We start from the raw sequence: 13879 nt of genomic DNA, 5'->3' as shown, positions 1-13879 counted from the left end.
CCTGAGTCACCTTTCTCAATCAGTTACCAAGAAAGCATGGAGCACAATTCACTTTAATGTCAATCTCAAAACCAGAAAGATTTAAGGGATGACATAATCCAAAAATCAGATCATTCTTTAAATATCAAATCTAAGTGACATTCTAACAGGTTATCTTACTTTCAGTATAATATTCATGTCATTTTAAAGTTTTTTTTTATGACATAAAATGGCATCAAAACAAATAAATTCTAGAGAACATAAAGTGTAAAGATAATTCAGACTTGGAAAGAAGTGGCTTTTTTAGAGGAACTAGAGGATGAGAGTTTGTGAAGTTAGAAAAATAAACAGGAGTCAGTCCATGAAAGGCAGGCAGAACTTCAAGTCACGTTGTTCAGTTTGCAATGTATCCTACAAGAAAGAAACAGCCCCGCAAGGTTTGATCAGAGGAAGGATAGGAGAGCAGTCTCACCCAGATCTACATGTGAGATAACAAGAGGCTGGACCAAGGCACCGCAGTGGGGGTGGACAGGAGGCCTACTGAAAACAAGCATGATGAAGAAATATGATTTGGGGGTCAAATCTGTGTGAGCTATGAGGAAATACTTTTCTCAGAATGCTTTTAATAATATAGTTTGTGTAGCAGTATTTTCTTTATAGCTTGATTGTAAATTTATCAGGGGAAATAGCCATCTGCTCTATAAACTCAGGAGACACTAAAGAAAAATATCAACAGTATGATCCTAAGGTGCTATTGTTTTCTGATTTGTAAAAGGCAAATAATTTCCTAATTTAATTTCATGATTAAACTGAACCCTAATCAGGAATATATTTAGCATTACAAATTTTATTTTGCTCCATCGCCTGCTTAAGTTTTCATTAACCTTTTGATTGAGATTGGTGCTAAAACTGATGATATCAAGTGCATCGCATTTAATAAATAATACAAAAGAACACAGAAAAGGGGCTTAAAAATGATCAGAGCATAAAGCTATTCTACATTAAGAAAAGTTTTAATATACACCTGACCAAAAGATGCATACAATGACTACTGAATCTCCATTCATAGGCAGCCAACAAGATACGAATGAATTTATTAACTTCAAACAAAACTTCAGGTTTTGCACTTTAAAAATTACAAACCATTTAGAAATGAAAATTAACAATGGAAGCAACAATGACTTTAAAACATGATGAGATGATCTTAAAGAAATGGTTCAAGTATTGTTTGTAAATTTTCCAGACATTAGTTTGTGCATTTTCCATCTTTGCATAGTAAAAAACTAAAACCACACACACCACTTGGTAAAACTCCACAGCTCTATGTGATTCATGTTTGATAACATGCACCTATGTGTACTGCTCATTTATCTAGTAAGAGTAGCTCTAATTCAGTGGGCTCATGCACTATCCCAGGTGAGCAATGAAGTTAGCGCATGTCTTCTCATCCAGGTGTCATTACTTAACACAGCAAAAATATGGCAGGTGAAATGGGAACTTGGTCATCACTTAACACTAACTCTTATTGGGCCACATAAAATGATATGCTTGTGCTTTGAGCTCAAATGAATAAAAAGGACTGTTCACACCACAGAAATTAGCAAATGAATGGCATGTGCAAAGAACAAACAGGAGAGTTTGAAACTACATAACCTAATACCATCAAAAATAATTATAACCCCTTGTTGATGGTTGATATGGTTGCATTCCCTTTCATATTCATACACACAGCTTAAAGCTTGTGCATTTTACATATACACACAAATAATTCAACATTGGAGCATAGGTTTGGTTACCTATGAAATTGCAAGTGTAACAAAAAGTTACACCAACATTTGCCATATGTACATAATATTTGGGGACCACTGTGGTCTGATTTAAAACATAACATCGCACATTTACAATGTTGTTTGTGAAATGCTCAAAAGTTAACATATTCTGTAACCACCATGGCTTTGTGTCTATTAAGTCACCATGGTGCTTATGGTAGTGAAATGTGTATGGTGTAGTTGGCAGCAGCTTGGTATCTCCCAGTGAGTCGGACTCAGCAACAAGGAGACACTAAGCAATACAGCAAAAAGAAGAGATACCAAGTAATCTGAGTTTCCTTCAACTTTCCTCCGAACTTAAAGAGCCATTGCCACTAGGTAGATGGATACAATCTGTGCCTCATGAAGCCAGAAATAAGGTGGATAAAGCATGTAGAGAGCCCTATTACTAGAATATAACCAGAGCTAGTGGGAGAGAAAGACTGCTTGATTGTGTAGCACCTATTACTCAGAAAGCAATGATAGGATTAAGATGTCAGGTCTACTGTAGCATATAGAACTTAAGTTTTCTGCTCTTTCAACTGCAATACTTCCATATTTAAGATGCCTTGGGGGAAAGAACCCCCATTGTTTTGAACAGTGCATTTTTAGGGAGATAATCCTTTCCAAGGTCAAAGAAAAAGCTGTAAGTCTGATGTCATGAATCTTGCTGAAAAGGGTCTGAGAACTAAATCTAACAACTGATTGAGCCTCATGAAAAAGTCAATAGCACTGAGCATCCTGTACCTAACATGAGGGTGTTAGGGAAGCAGGGGCTCTCTGAGGCCCTCAGGCAAGCTGGGCTCAGGAGAGATGTGCATTGAAGGAAGCAAGCATTGAAGGGAACAGTTTTGTATAACAAAAACAAAGCTGGGACCATATTTCTTATTTAATTTGTATACTTGACATTTGAACAGAAGCTGACAACTGGAGAAAGTGAAGGAAACTCAGAGGGACTTGGGAACTCCAGATTCCATTTGCAACTCTGCTTTTGGATGGAACATGGTTGTATATATTGCAGAATCCCATTATCATCCAGTGCAACATTCCATGGGTCAGCAAAACGCTGTGGGTCATGCAAGCTTTCTTGAAAACACCAGTCACAGACTCAAAGCCTAATATGACAATTCTGGCAATGAAGGCATTGCCACCTCCACGCCCATACCATTTGGCAATGGGTTTCTACCATATAGATTTTGAGGCTGGAAGATGAAGCATGAATGAAATATTGACAATAATAGACACAAATAAAGTGGAAAGCTTAACTTTTTTTCCAAGCTTTCAAAATTTAAAAATTATTATTTTTTATTTAAGGCTTGAAGTTTATCCTCCTTTCACATTAAAGACAGGGAAAGAAAATCATCAAAATAAAAAACTAAAATAATGAGCTTGGCACTTTTGTGATTAATTTGAGAGGGTGTCTACTTTCTTACATTATATACATGTGTTTATAATGACATCAAAAATCTTTAGACTTGTCAGTACATACATTTGCATTTACATTATTTTTTTGTTTTTCATATGGGTTATTTTATTGTTTGTGTCCCCCCCCAATTTTGTTTATATTTGGTTTCAAGCATAAACCAACTTTCATTTGCCCATTTTGTGACCAAACTCCCTGTGTCTGTGGCTACATCTTTTTTCTTAAGCAAGCCCAACAATCATTGTGCAACATATTAAAAGAAAGACGGACAGAAACAAAGAAGGAAAGACAGAAAGGGAGCCAAACACATGGGGAGCAAACAATAAACTCAAATTTACAGAGAATCTTCACAAGAAAAATATTTCAACACAGACAAGTGAAAGTGATGTGTCAAAATCTCTTATTTCTATATGTACATTTAAAAAAGAACTATACAATAGCATCATTGTTCAAATTCCAGCTCCCATTTCCAAAGGATGCTTGGTCCAGGAGGGAAAAAAAAAAAAAAAAACAATAATGGGGAAAGTCAATCAACAAGAGCATGGTCCGTGGAGTTCTGCCAGGGTCGAGTCTAGGATGGGGTGTAGGCATTACAAGGGGTGGGGGATTGGAGGTGGTATTAAGAGGGTGGGGCACGGGGAGTTGGGAGGCATTGAGGAGGCTTGGGCAGCTTTGGGGTGTTTATTGGTCTTCTTCACCTTAGGAATTCCATTGCAGGTTTTGCTGGGGATTGGCTTGCTAGCTTGTTGTTGTGTATATGCCATGCATGTTTTTATCCTTTCGAAAATTTGATCTTCATGCCACTGGAGTTTGTCATTGGTAGTAAGAGAAAAAAATCATGCCAAATCATTTTGAAGATAGTTAAGTGCCAGCAGGCTGAGGGAAAAAATCATTTGCTATTTTTTAAATGGTTCTTTTATTGCACTTAATTTTGTTTGCTTCTTTCTCCTTTAGTTAGAAAAAAAAAAGATTCTGAAACAGTTCCTTTTATAACATGGTCTTTTGCACCCCCCTTTATTGACAACTGATGGGAGAGGTTCTTTGAAATTATTTCCAAAGGCGACAGTTTTCTTTTACCCTGTCACTGTCACCCCAACTTCAGTCCTGTAGGCAGTACCACCCAGTGCTGTTTATAGACTTCACGTTCCAATACCACTGTTGCAAATATGTCGTACTCAGAACTCAAGAGAGCAAGGTGGTGTCCATCCAGTGCCGCTGATTCAGATGGGGCCTTGCTGAGTAGGGTCAAACCTCCTCTTCTTGACATTTCTTCCAGAGTGCATCAAAAGAAGATAAGAGCAGGGGAGGGGGGAAATCCACAATATTAATCAGAGGTGATGACAGAAGGTGTTGAAAATGACAATAATGCTAGTTCCAGAGCTAAGTAATCAACTCACACAGAGGCAGTCTCCATTGAAACTTTGCAATACAAACAATGCAACATTGAAAGTTGCATTGAAACACAGAACAGCTAACATTTGGGAAGGTATTTATAGATTCCCACTGGCGTACCAGCAGGGGATGGAGGTCTTCAAAAAGTTCATGAGAAAAACTATGCATGGACTTCAGGAACATTTTACACAAAAATAAATTTATACATTAATTCTGTCTTCCATGAACTTTTGAAGATACTCTGAATTTTAAGTTGTTTACTTTAAATCAGAGGAAGACTTTGTAGCCCAATTTGTCACTGATTTCAGAAGTAAACAACATTAATTCACCAGAGGAAAATTATTACTGAGAGGCCTCTTCCACTAGAGGGCTCTTTATGAGAAAGACTCTGAAGGTCTTGTAGCTACTTCCCTTCAAGTGTTCAGAGATCTGTATCAGTGAACTGGCCTTTGCAATAAAGGTGACAACCAAGCCTTGTTCTACTCAGTTGTCCTTCTGCCTTGATGTGTGAGCTCTTACCCCACTCCAGAACAAGCTCTTTTCATATCTAGAAAGCTGAAGAAAGAGTGCACAGTTAGACAGTACACTCAAAGAAGACTGGACACAGGCTTGGGTTAGTTAAGCAAATGCAGCAGTTCAGCTTTGTTGAGAAGCAGCAAGTTAAAATGCCTTGCTCACAGTGTCCAGTCTCCTAAAAAGTGAGTCCTAAGTTTGAACAGAGTAAAAAAAGAACCAGCAAGACATTACAAGGCAATAACAAAAATTGGTTGCAACTTCCCCATGGTCTGGCTTCATGTGGGGCATCAAGCAAGGGACTCATGCATTAGTCTGCATTCTGGCAGGTGCAATGCTGCTGCCACCGAGGCATCATGCAAAACTGGAGACGGAGGAGTCTCCAAATTCATCATCCCCCTGCACACTCACTCAGGGCCAGCTGGATACCCTTATAGGCCCTAAGCATCAAAAAGATTACAATGTATTCCTCCTACCCATATGTAATCCAAAAGAAAAACACTGCCCAAGTTTAAAATATGTATAAAGGTATTCTACCAAGTTCTTATTTTTCCCAGGATGATGACTTTGATGTTTTTCTTTTTAAATACCAAACACAAAAAGCTCTAGAGAAAACCTTCCTTTTCTTTTCTTAAATTTTTAATTAAAACACCTTCATGAATGGCCTATGTACATGGTGCATTAACCTAGCAGGTAATTTATCACAGCAAACGTTATTTGCAACTATTCTTCCAGTGGATGCTCAAGGAATCAGAGAGGAGAAATGGAGACTGTCCAACTTTGTGAAATGACCCTAAAGGACCAGTGGCACCAACCCAGTTAGCTTTGTGTTGCTGAAACTCAGGAGAAATGTTAAACTAGCGACTCCTCAATGCAGGCAGAGGCAAGAACAAGCCAAGCTCGCACTGTGCATGTAAATGACTATACTGCCCACATCTAAATTCCTTCACTCAAGTGCAGAGGATGCCAGATAAACTGCCATGTCCAAGGTCACAAGAGCAACGTGGTTTATTTTTAAATGGAGATAGGAAATTCCATTTCAGCTTGGCACCCTGGCAACCCCTAGTGTCCAAAAGTGTGTGTTCCTTTTAAAAGTTGGTTTTTGAAACTCATATTGCACTTTTTATGAACAATGATCTACAGGGTCATTGGGTCAGACCACGAGACCAAACTGCCTGTAGAACCTTATAATTTTTGGGAAAACACCAATTTCAAGAGTTGTATGTCTTCCAGACTCCAGCAGGCAGACAGCAGGCTGGAGTCAGGGGGAGGGAAGCCAGTGATAAGGGCAGAGAGAGATGCCTTTGTGAAACACTAGCCTCTTCACAAATAAACTGTAAAACAACTCTTGAGAACTGTCTGTCCTGAATTTTTTATATAAAATTATTTTTGTTCAATTTTAATGTGAAAACTATAAGTATTGTGGGTAGGCCTCTTCCAAAATTACTTCCTCTGAACACCTTTCTGCTCACTAGGATTCTAAATGCAATTAACTTTCTCATTATAATTTGCAGGGTATTTCTAGATCATAATAAAATATCAGTGCAATCCACAAACTTTACATTGGACATAGTTTCCATCAATCTTTATTATTTGTGGAAAATCTGTACTATTGTCCACAACATATGAGGGGCTTGGAAAAGCTCACAAAAAATGCTATTAAAAGGTAAGTTTATTTTGATGTAAAAAAGCTTGAAATTCACACCTAGTTTTTTTCATAATACACACTTCCCATGAAGCGTCTATATATAAAATTAAAACAAAACAGTAACAATATCCATCTTAGAGCTCTAAAGCCTTTAGCTCTTCTATCAAGGATATTTATTTCCCCATTGCTATCACAGTCTTACCTTCTGATGCTGAGTCTCCCCACTCCCATCAAAATCCCCTTAGCCACCCCTTCCTAAACCACCTTACACTGGATTTACCTCCTTACTTGGCTGAGTCAGGGAAACACTCTGAGTCTGCCACCATCTCCACCTGCTAAGGTCTGAATGAGGAAGTGTTTAACACTGGAGACACAGGCACTAAGGGAGTCCTGCTGTTTATTTTGCACTGGGACCTGCCATGGAATTCACTGAAGCAGCACTTTGGCTATCTCTTCAGAGGAAGACTTAGCTAAAAGACATTTATTCTTCTGAGAAAATACAATCAGCAATATTAAATTCCTTTCAAATTTCATACAATTTGACATTCAAGCAACTCAGTTAACTTCCTTGCTGATAATTTAGCCATATTCCTTTATATTTTATTTTATGTATTGATATAAATGGATTTTTTTTCCCAGCATGTCCAACAAAATGCAGTATCAGCTAAAGCCAGGTTCAGCATGTACCTGTAACCCCAGAGAGAGGAAACCACCTATGATAATGATACAATTGTATTAAACTAAGACCTTCCACATAAGGAACCACTCTGCCAGGCCATTGTTGATGGTAGTGGAAACCCACTTTGCCACTGAATCCCATGGACAGGCTAGTGGTGGGATGGTGAGGCATGTGATAGTACACAAACTACAGAGCTCATTCATTCAGGGATCCTGGTGACTTGACCTGTCAACAAACTATGTTGCTATTATCTTCAGGTTCTTCTCTTAGCATCCCCTAGAACTTCTGTTTACCTACACCATCATGACCAAATTGCTCACATCTAAATTCCTGTATTCACATTTAGGGAATGTCAAATATAAAGCCACATCCAGAGAAATGATGGCAATTCTGTTCATTTTAAGTGGAGATTGGAAATTCTCCTTTCCTCTTCCCTAAGCTTTGGGGAAGACACTACTAAAATGACACATCATTAGCTCAACATTTCCCAGTGTCCGAGAAGAGCAACTCTCACTGAGCAACACTGCTATTAAACTTAGAGTGGATATATGGAGTCTCTACGAGTCAACCAGGATAGGCGCTGGCACTTCTTAGCACCTCAGTTCATAACTTTACCTGTGTGTGGGGGTAAGGGAGCATGGCATGAGCAAAAATCAATGCAAACATAGGGGCAAATGAGATAACTTGGAGCCATGTGCCTATGCACACAGGATTTCTCAGGGAAATTTCAAGACCCCAAACTCCTGAGTATCCATGGACTAAGTCATCTCTTAACATCCTTATATTTCTGGAGTATAGTATTAACCAAAGTTACTAGTGTATACCTGCCACATTAGCCAATATGTCCAAATAGATAAGAAAGCACTTTTTTTTTGTTTTCACAAATTCTACAACCTTGCTTGTGGACATCTCCTTTGCACTAATCAAAGCTTTCTGACTACTACTCTGCTAAAATAAGTAATCCAAATTTATATTATTTCTATATTACATTTTTTTATAAATCTTTATCACTTTAGCCACACAAATGTGCACATATTCACATATACAAATAGTCATGCTTTCAGGAAAAGAACCATGAAGAACAAGAGACAACATCAGGGCAAAGCTGTATTTCTCATTCATGCTTGAGCAGATCACGTAGGGTATGGCACATCTTCCACATACAAATTACCCACAGAGTTAACACCTAAAGAAATGTGACATTAAAGCTGGCGCCGCGGCTCACTAGGCTAATCCTCCGCCTTGCGGCGCCGGCACACCGGGTTCTAGTCCTGGTCGGGGCACCGATCCTGTCCCGGTTGCCCCTCTTCCAGGCCAGCTCTCTGCTGTGGCCAGGGAGTGCAGTGGAGGATGGCCCAAGTCCTTGGGCCCTGCACCCCATGGGAGACCAGGAGAAGCACCTGGCTCCTGCCATCGGATCAGCGCAGTGCGCCGGCCACAGCGCACCTACCGCGGCGGCCATTGGAGGGTGAACCAACAGCAAAAGGAAGACCTTTCTCTCTGTCTCTCTCTCACTGTCCACTCTGCCTATCAAAAAAAAAAAAAAAAAAAAAAAAGAAAGAAATGTGACATTAGGAAGAAGCAATATTTCCCTGCGTAGTTAATGTATTTTCCTTCACACTAAACATATACATACCCTCACATTCTTTAGGCTGCTCTGTGAACTCTTCTTCCAATAATAAAAAACCTGACTTAAGGAGAGATTCTGTATGGTATTTTGAGCAATTCTTCAACAAACTATTTCCAATCTCTAATTCTAAAGGAATATCTTTTATTTACACTGAAATCAATGAAACACTTAAAGGCTTTCATTTCAACCAACAAATAATTATAATTTTAAATTACCTTTAGACTAATAGTCTCCAAAATTGCTCAATTGATAGGAAACCTAAACATTTCATTAGCACAAAAATTCTTTTATCATAAGGTAAAATTACTTAAAGTTTAATACAAGCCACATAACTACTTTTAAAGTCTACAGCACATTAAGATCTTCATGTGGAACCAATAGTTAGCATGAAGAGCCATCACTTCCCAAATTTAAACTCCTTGAGTTGTACATTCAAGAATTAGTCTTAGTCTAGTCCTCACTGTCGTCTTTCCTTCTTCTTCTTCTTTTGCTTCAGGGCATGAAATACTGACTTCATACTATCATGTACCTTTCTACAAAGTTTTCTCTTACAGTGAATAATGTAGTCACAGGGCATGGGCAGCAACTGTGACTTGGTTCAGCAGCACGTATACCTGCACAAATAGCCCTGTGTGGCAGTCAGCTCAATGAGTGACTGTCAATCCCCCACTTTTATTTTCCTGCTTCTCTGTTGATTAGATATCTGTCTCAGATATAAATCACCTGTACCGGGCCTAATCCACTTATATACACAGTGATAAAGGTTTTTCAGTTTTCCCCAAAGAAACATGCAATTCAAGCTGTGAGCTAGGCCAGGCTGCTGTTTTGAGGTCCTGCTACAGAACAGTGGACTCTGATCTCCAAATGCTGAAATGATAAATTTGGTATTGCAGGTGGCTGGATGGAAGGGTGCAGAACAGACAGTTTTCCAGGATTTTGGCACTCAGGTTTCTCCATGCCAAGAAGGCAAAAGCTTGGACATGGGCCAAATCTGTTTTTCTTGAGGCATATTTATGAAAAGGCTCAAGGGAATATTGTACGATAAATAAGAGGGTATAGTGTTTCTGTAGAGGCCAATGACTTTACAATAGTGAGACACTAAGATGTTTTAGCTTGAATTAAGCCAGCACAAAGGAAAATATATTTTTCATTAGCTGCCACATCATAGTTGTCTCACTATCTGAGCCACATTTTGTTAATACCAAGATGAGAAATTCAAATGTGAGCTACCCACTTTGCATGTGTGTCTTTGAGAACACAGTGTTGCCAAAGGTACTCCTTGAACTCTCTGAGTTCAGCTTTAACAAATATCTCTGTTGAAAAGAAGTACCATTTGATAATACCTTTCCAGGTCAAAACCACTCAAAAACTGTAGGCTTACTCATGAAATCTTCATATGACAACAAATTAGCAGAAAGAATTGAATTTACTCAAATAATCTTTTGGTTGCTTTTATTTCCTAATCAATCAGCTTCTAATAATAACATTTTAATTGATTTAAATATATGAATTCAGGATTTCAAATGTAAAATGCAATGCATAATTATGGCAATTATTCAGATTCCTCTGAGTAAACAAATAAAGGAGGAGAGGGTTTTGACGATTGATAATGGTCTTATTTCCCCTCTTAATTGTTCCATACATGTTATCAAAAATTAATTTATCATGGGGAATATTTGGCATAAGAGGACTTGCCTACAAATCATAATAATCAAGTCAGCAGAGCAGGAAACGTACAAAAAGTGGTTATCCAATGAATCTGAGGCATGGAAACAAACTAGATAAATTAGCTTTAAACATTTTGATCATAAGGTTTGATCATTAAGGTTTATTTGTGATTATCTGGTATGGTCTATTTAAACAACTATACTTGATCAATGTGCAATCCAAGTTATGAAATCCATTAATGAAAACACACCAGGCTTACCACTTATGTCAGCACTGGCCATTGATTAGAGAATACTAACCATTCTAATGCCATAGATTTTAAATGCCAATTTGAAACTAATTCGGATGGTTAGTAAATTAATAAAACCATTAAAAAATCTTTTTCATTTAAATAAGCTTTTCAAATTACAAAGTTACATATAATGTGTTACATGTGAAAAATAATGACCACAGGCTATGAAATGTGCAAGTATCAATGAATCATCAAACACTTTTGAACAGATAAAGGAACTTATTTACACCCAACAGCATGTTTCTCCTCTTGCTCCTGTGAGCTGCAATGTCTTTCACTTAAGAATTTCTACTTTGTTCCCCTTTAAATGAGTGCATATGAACTCTTTCTATATTTCATGTTTTACCTCTTGCCAGAAGATGACATTTAAGGTTCTGTGTTTCTTTTTTTCTAACCCATTTCTGAGTAAAAATATTTATTCGTTGTAGTTTTCCTATTAAAACTTAAAATCTTGTAGCAGGAACTCAAAACTTGGTTATGTAAGCAGAAAAGAGAAGTGCCAGAGCCACTTAGAAGAAGACATGCGGCGTTGCTTACTTAAATCCCCAGCCTGTGCCCCCAAGGACAATAGCTGCTACCAGGATGGCACCAGCGATGGAGCCTATTATGAGATTGGTGGCACTAGGACCTGTGACAAAGGACCATGGGAAGAAAGTCATATGAGCCAACTACTTTCATTACCTCAGGGGAAAAGGCAATTAAGTGGTTTCAGGAAGTAAATACCCAGCATTAAGATAGCTGAATGGTTAAATCGCTTTCATTTACTTAGTTTGATTGTACTTTAGATGCTATGGTCAGCAACTGCTTGGATTTGCATAGTTTTAAATCTAAAGTTTCTGCACCACTGATGAACAGATTCCATTAAATTCAACTTCTGCATTATTTGAAGCAAATGCCCCATTCACTATTGTTACAAGTCCTCTTCTCTGTTTCCCAGTATCATGACTCAAACAAGTAAAAGTACATAAAGAACACAACTGTATTAGAATTCGTTCAACCTGACTGACAAATGAAGGCAAGAAACGAACACACAAAGTTGTCTAAATGGTAACATTTTATTCCTCACTTGGAGACTGTTAAAATTTGTATGTCAGAGGAGATTAGCAATAAAGACCTGACTTTGAAAGCCTGCTCTCAAAGAAATATTCCTTCATAATACTCGAGAGTTTTAAACACCAAATTGGGGTTCCAACTGCAAGATATAAAGGAGACATAAAACTCATTTGGGTAATTCTGGAGAAATGGAAAAAAGAATTCCATAGATTTAATTGAGGATATATTTCAAATTTGCACTTATCACTAAGAAAAATTTAAGACTTGGAGATATAAGAAGAGAGCCAGAGAGAGAGGAAAAAAAAAAAAGAATAAGAGAGCCAGAGGAAAGCAAGAAAGGAAATATAAGGTGAATATCTACCAATTGTTAAGAATCAATATGTACTGCAGTAATACCCCCACTCACTCACTACTCTCCTTAGCTTAGCATTTTTAAAATCTAAGTAATGTTAAACTTAGTGCAATAATTCTTTTAAATATCTCATCCCTTGAGGATGCTATTATGCAGAGGTAGTATCTCCTGATAACAAAATACTTTCAGTCCTACACATTCCTACTCCAGAAGTCACAATGCCAATTTTACTAGTTTCTCTAAAATCCTTGAGGTTGCATATACATTCTGTGTAAAAAAAAAAATTCTCTTTCCTGCTCACATCAGTGCCCTCGACTGTGTACATAAATGGATGCCACCTTTGGCAGCATTAAAAGTGTGTGCCCAGAGACCACCCAGTGCTTTTGGGTGTGAATGGCATGGGAGGACAGGTGCAATGGACCCTGAGGAATGTAGGTCTCTCCAGTCTGTTGGACTTGTGGCATGCCCATTATACCACTGAGACCTCCCAGAACACAAATCTCAGTGGCTTTAGAGATCTTCCATGATAATACATAAATGGTGAGAGCAATAAAAGCAGTTAAGCTCGTGTACATGGAGCACTTACTATCTGCCAGGGGCAGTTCTGAGCACTTGACATATACTATCTCATTTCATCTCACAAAAGCCATATGAAATAGGAACTATGACTATCCCTGTTCAACAGATGAAGGAACAGAAGCTTCTAGATGTTAATAAGTGATGGAAGCAAGATTTGAACACAGATTTGTCTGACTCTGAAACCTACGGTATAAACAAGGGTCAGTAACGACAGCCTACAGACCAAATCGAGCCCCACTGCCTGTTTTTGCAAAGACATTTTATTGGAACCTAGCCACGCTTTTTAATTTCCATATTGCTATGGCTGTTGTCATGCTAAGACAACATTGTTAGAGGTTCTAACATTTACCCTGTAGCCTTGACAGCTAAAGCCATGTGACTCCTGACACAGTTTGCTAACCCCTGCTCAGATGATACTTTATTCCTGTTACATGTGTTCCCTCCCCACATTTCAAGAGGCAATCACACATTAAAGCAAGCATTCGTGAGATACTATGGTTTAGATATAATCTACACTGTGTCAGTTCAGAAAACACAGATTGGGGTTAGACTCAACACATAATCCATGATAAATGATTTCTGATTCACAATTACAAAGCAAAGAATACAATTTTTTAAATTAGGAAAAAAATCCTTAGTGCCAAAATGTACATTAGAATATTAATTAGACTAATTAGTGTTAATCTATACTGTATACATGAATTTTATTTTTAAGAAACTTTTTAAACAGTTATGGCAAAGGTCAGAAATTGAAAAATCAATAAACTAGTACACAAGAACAGTGTGTAAGTGAAGATTAATAAATAACAAGACTATTTTAGCACAAATGTATACACACTTTTATGGACTTACCTGTCACAACC

At 37.9% G+C, this 13879-nt stretch overlaps 1 protein-coding gene across 2 annotated transcripts in view; it reads right to left on the bottom strand.

The window, feature by feature from the left end:
• Positions 1–1044: 1044 nt before the first annotated feature.
• The window catches only part of ADAM23 (ADAM metallopeptidase domain 23), a 185834-nt gene continuing 172999 nt past the window's right edge, over positions 1045–13879 (bottom strand). The window contains exons 25-26 of one of the 2 annotated variants that reach the window (XM_062190286.1): positions 11570–11660; positions 4336–4479 (exon numbers count right to left, since the gene is read on the bottom strand). In XM_062190286.1, the coding sequence (XP_062046270.1) occupies positions 4431–4479; positions 11570–11660 (140 nt within the window). In that variant the 3' untranslated portion in view covers positions 4336–4430. Of the gene's footprint in view, positions 4480–11569; positions 11661–13879 lie in introns of both variants that reach the window. The other variant, XM_062190278.1, reaches the window with a different exon arrangement.

The sequence above is a fragment of the Lepus europaeus genome, chromosome 1, assembly GCF_033115175.1.
Source record: "Lepus europaeus isolate LE1 chromosome 1, mLepTim1.pri, whole genome shotgun sequence".
Lineage (NCBI taxonomy): Eukaryota > Metazoa > Chordata > Mammalia > Lagomorpha > Leporidae > Lepus > Lepus europaeus.
This window is presented reverse-complemented; position numbering and strand designations above follow the sequence as displayed.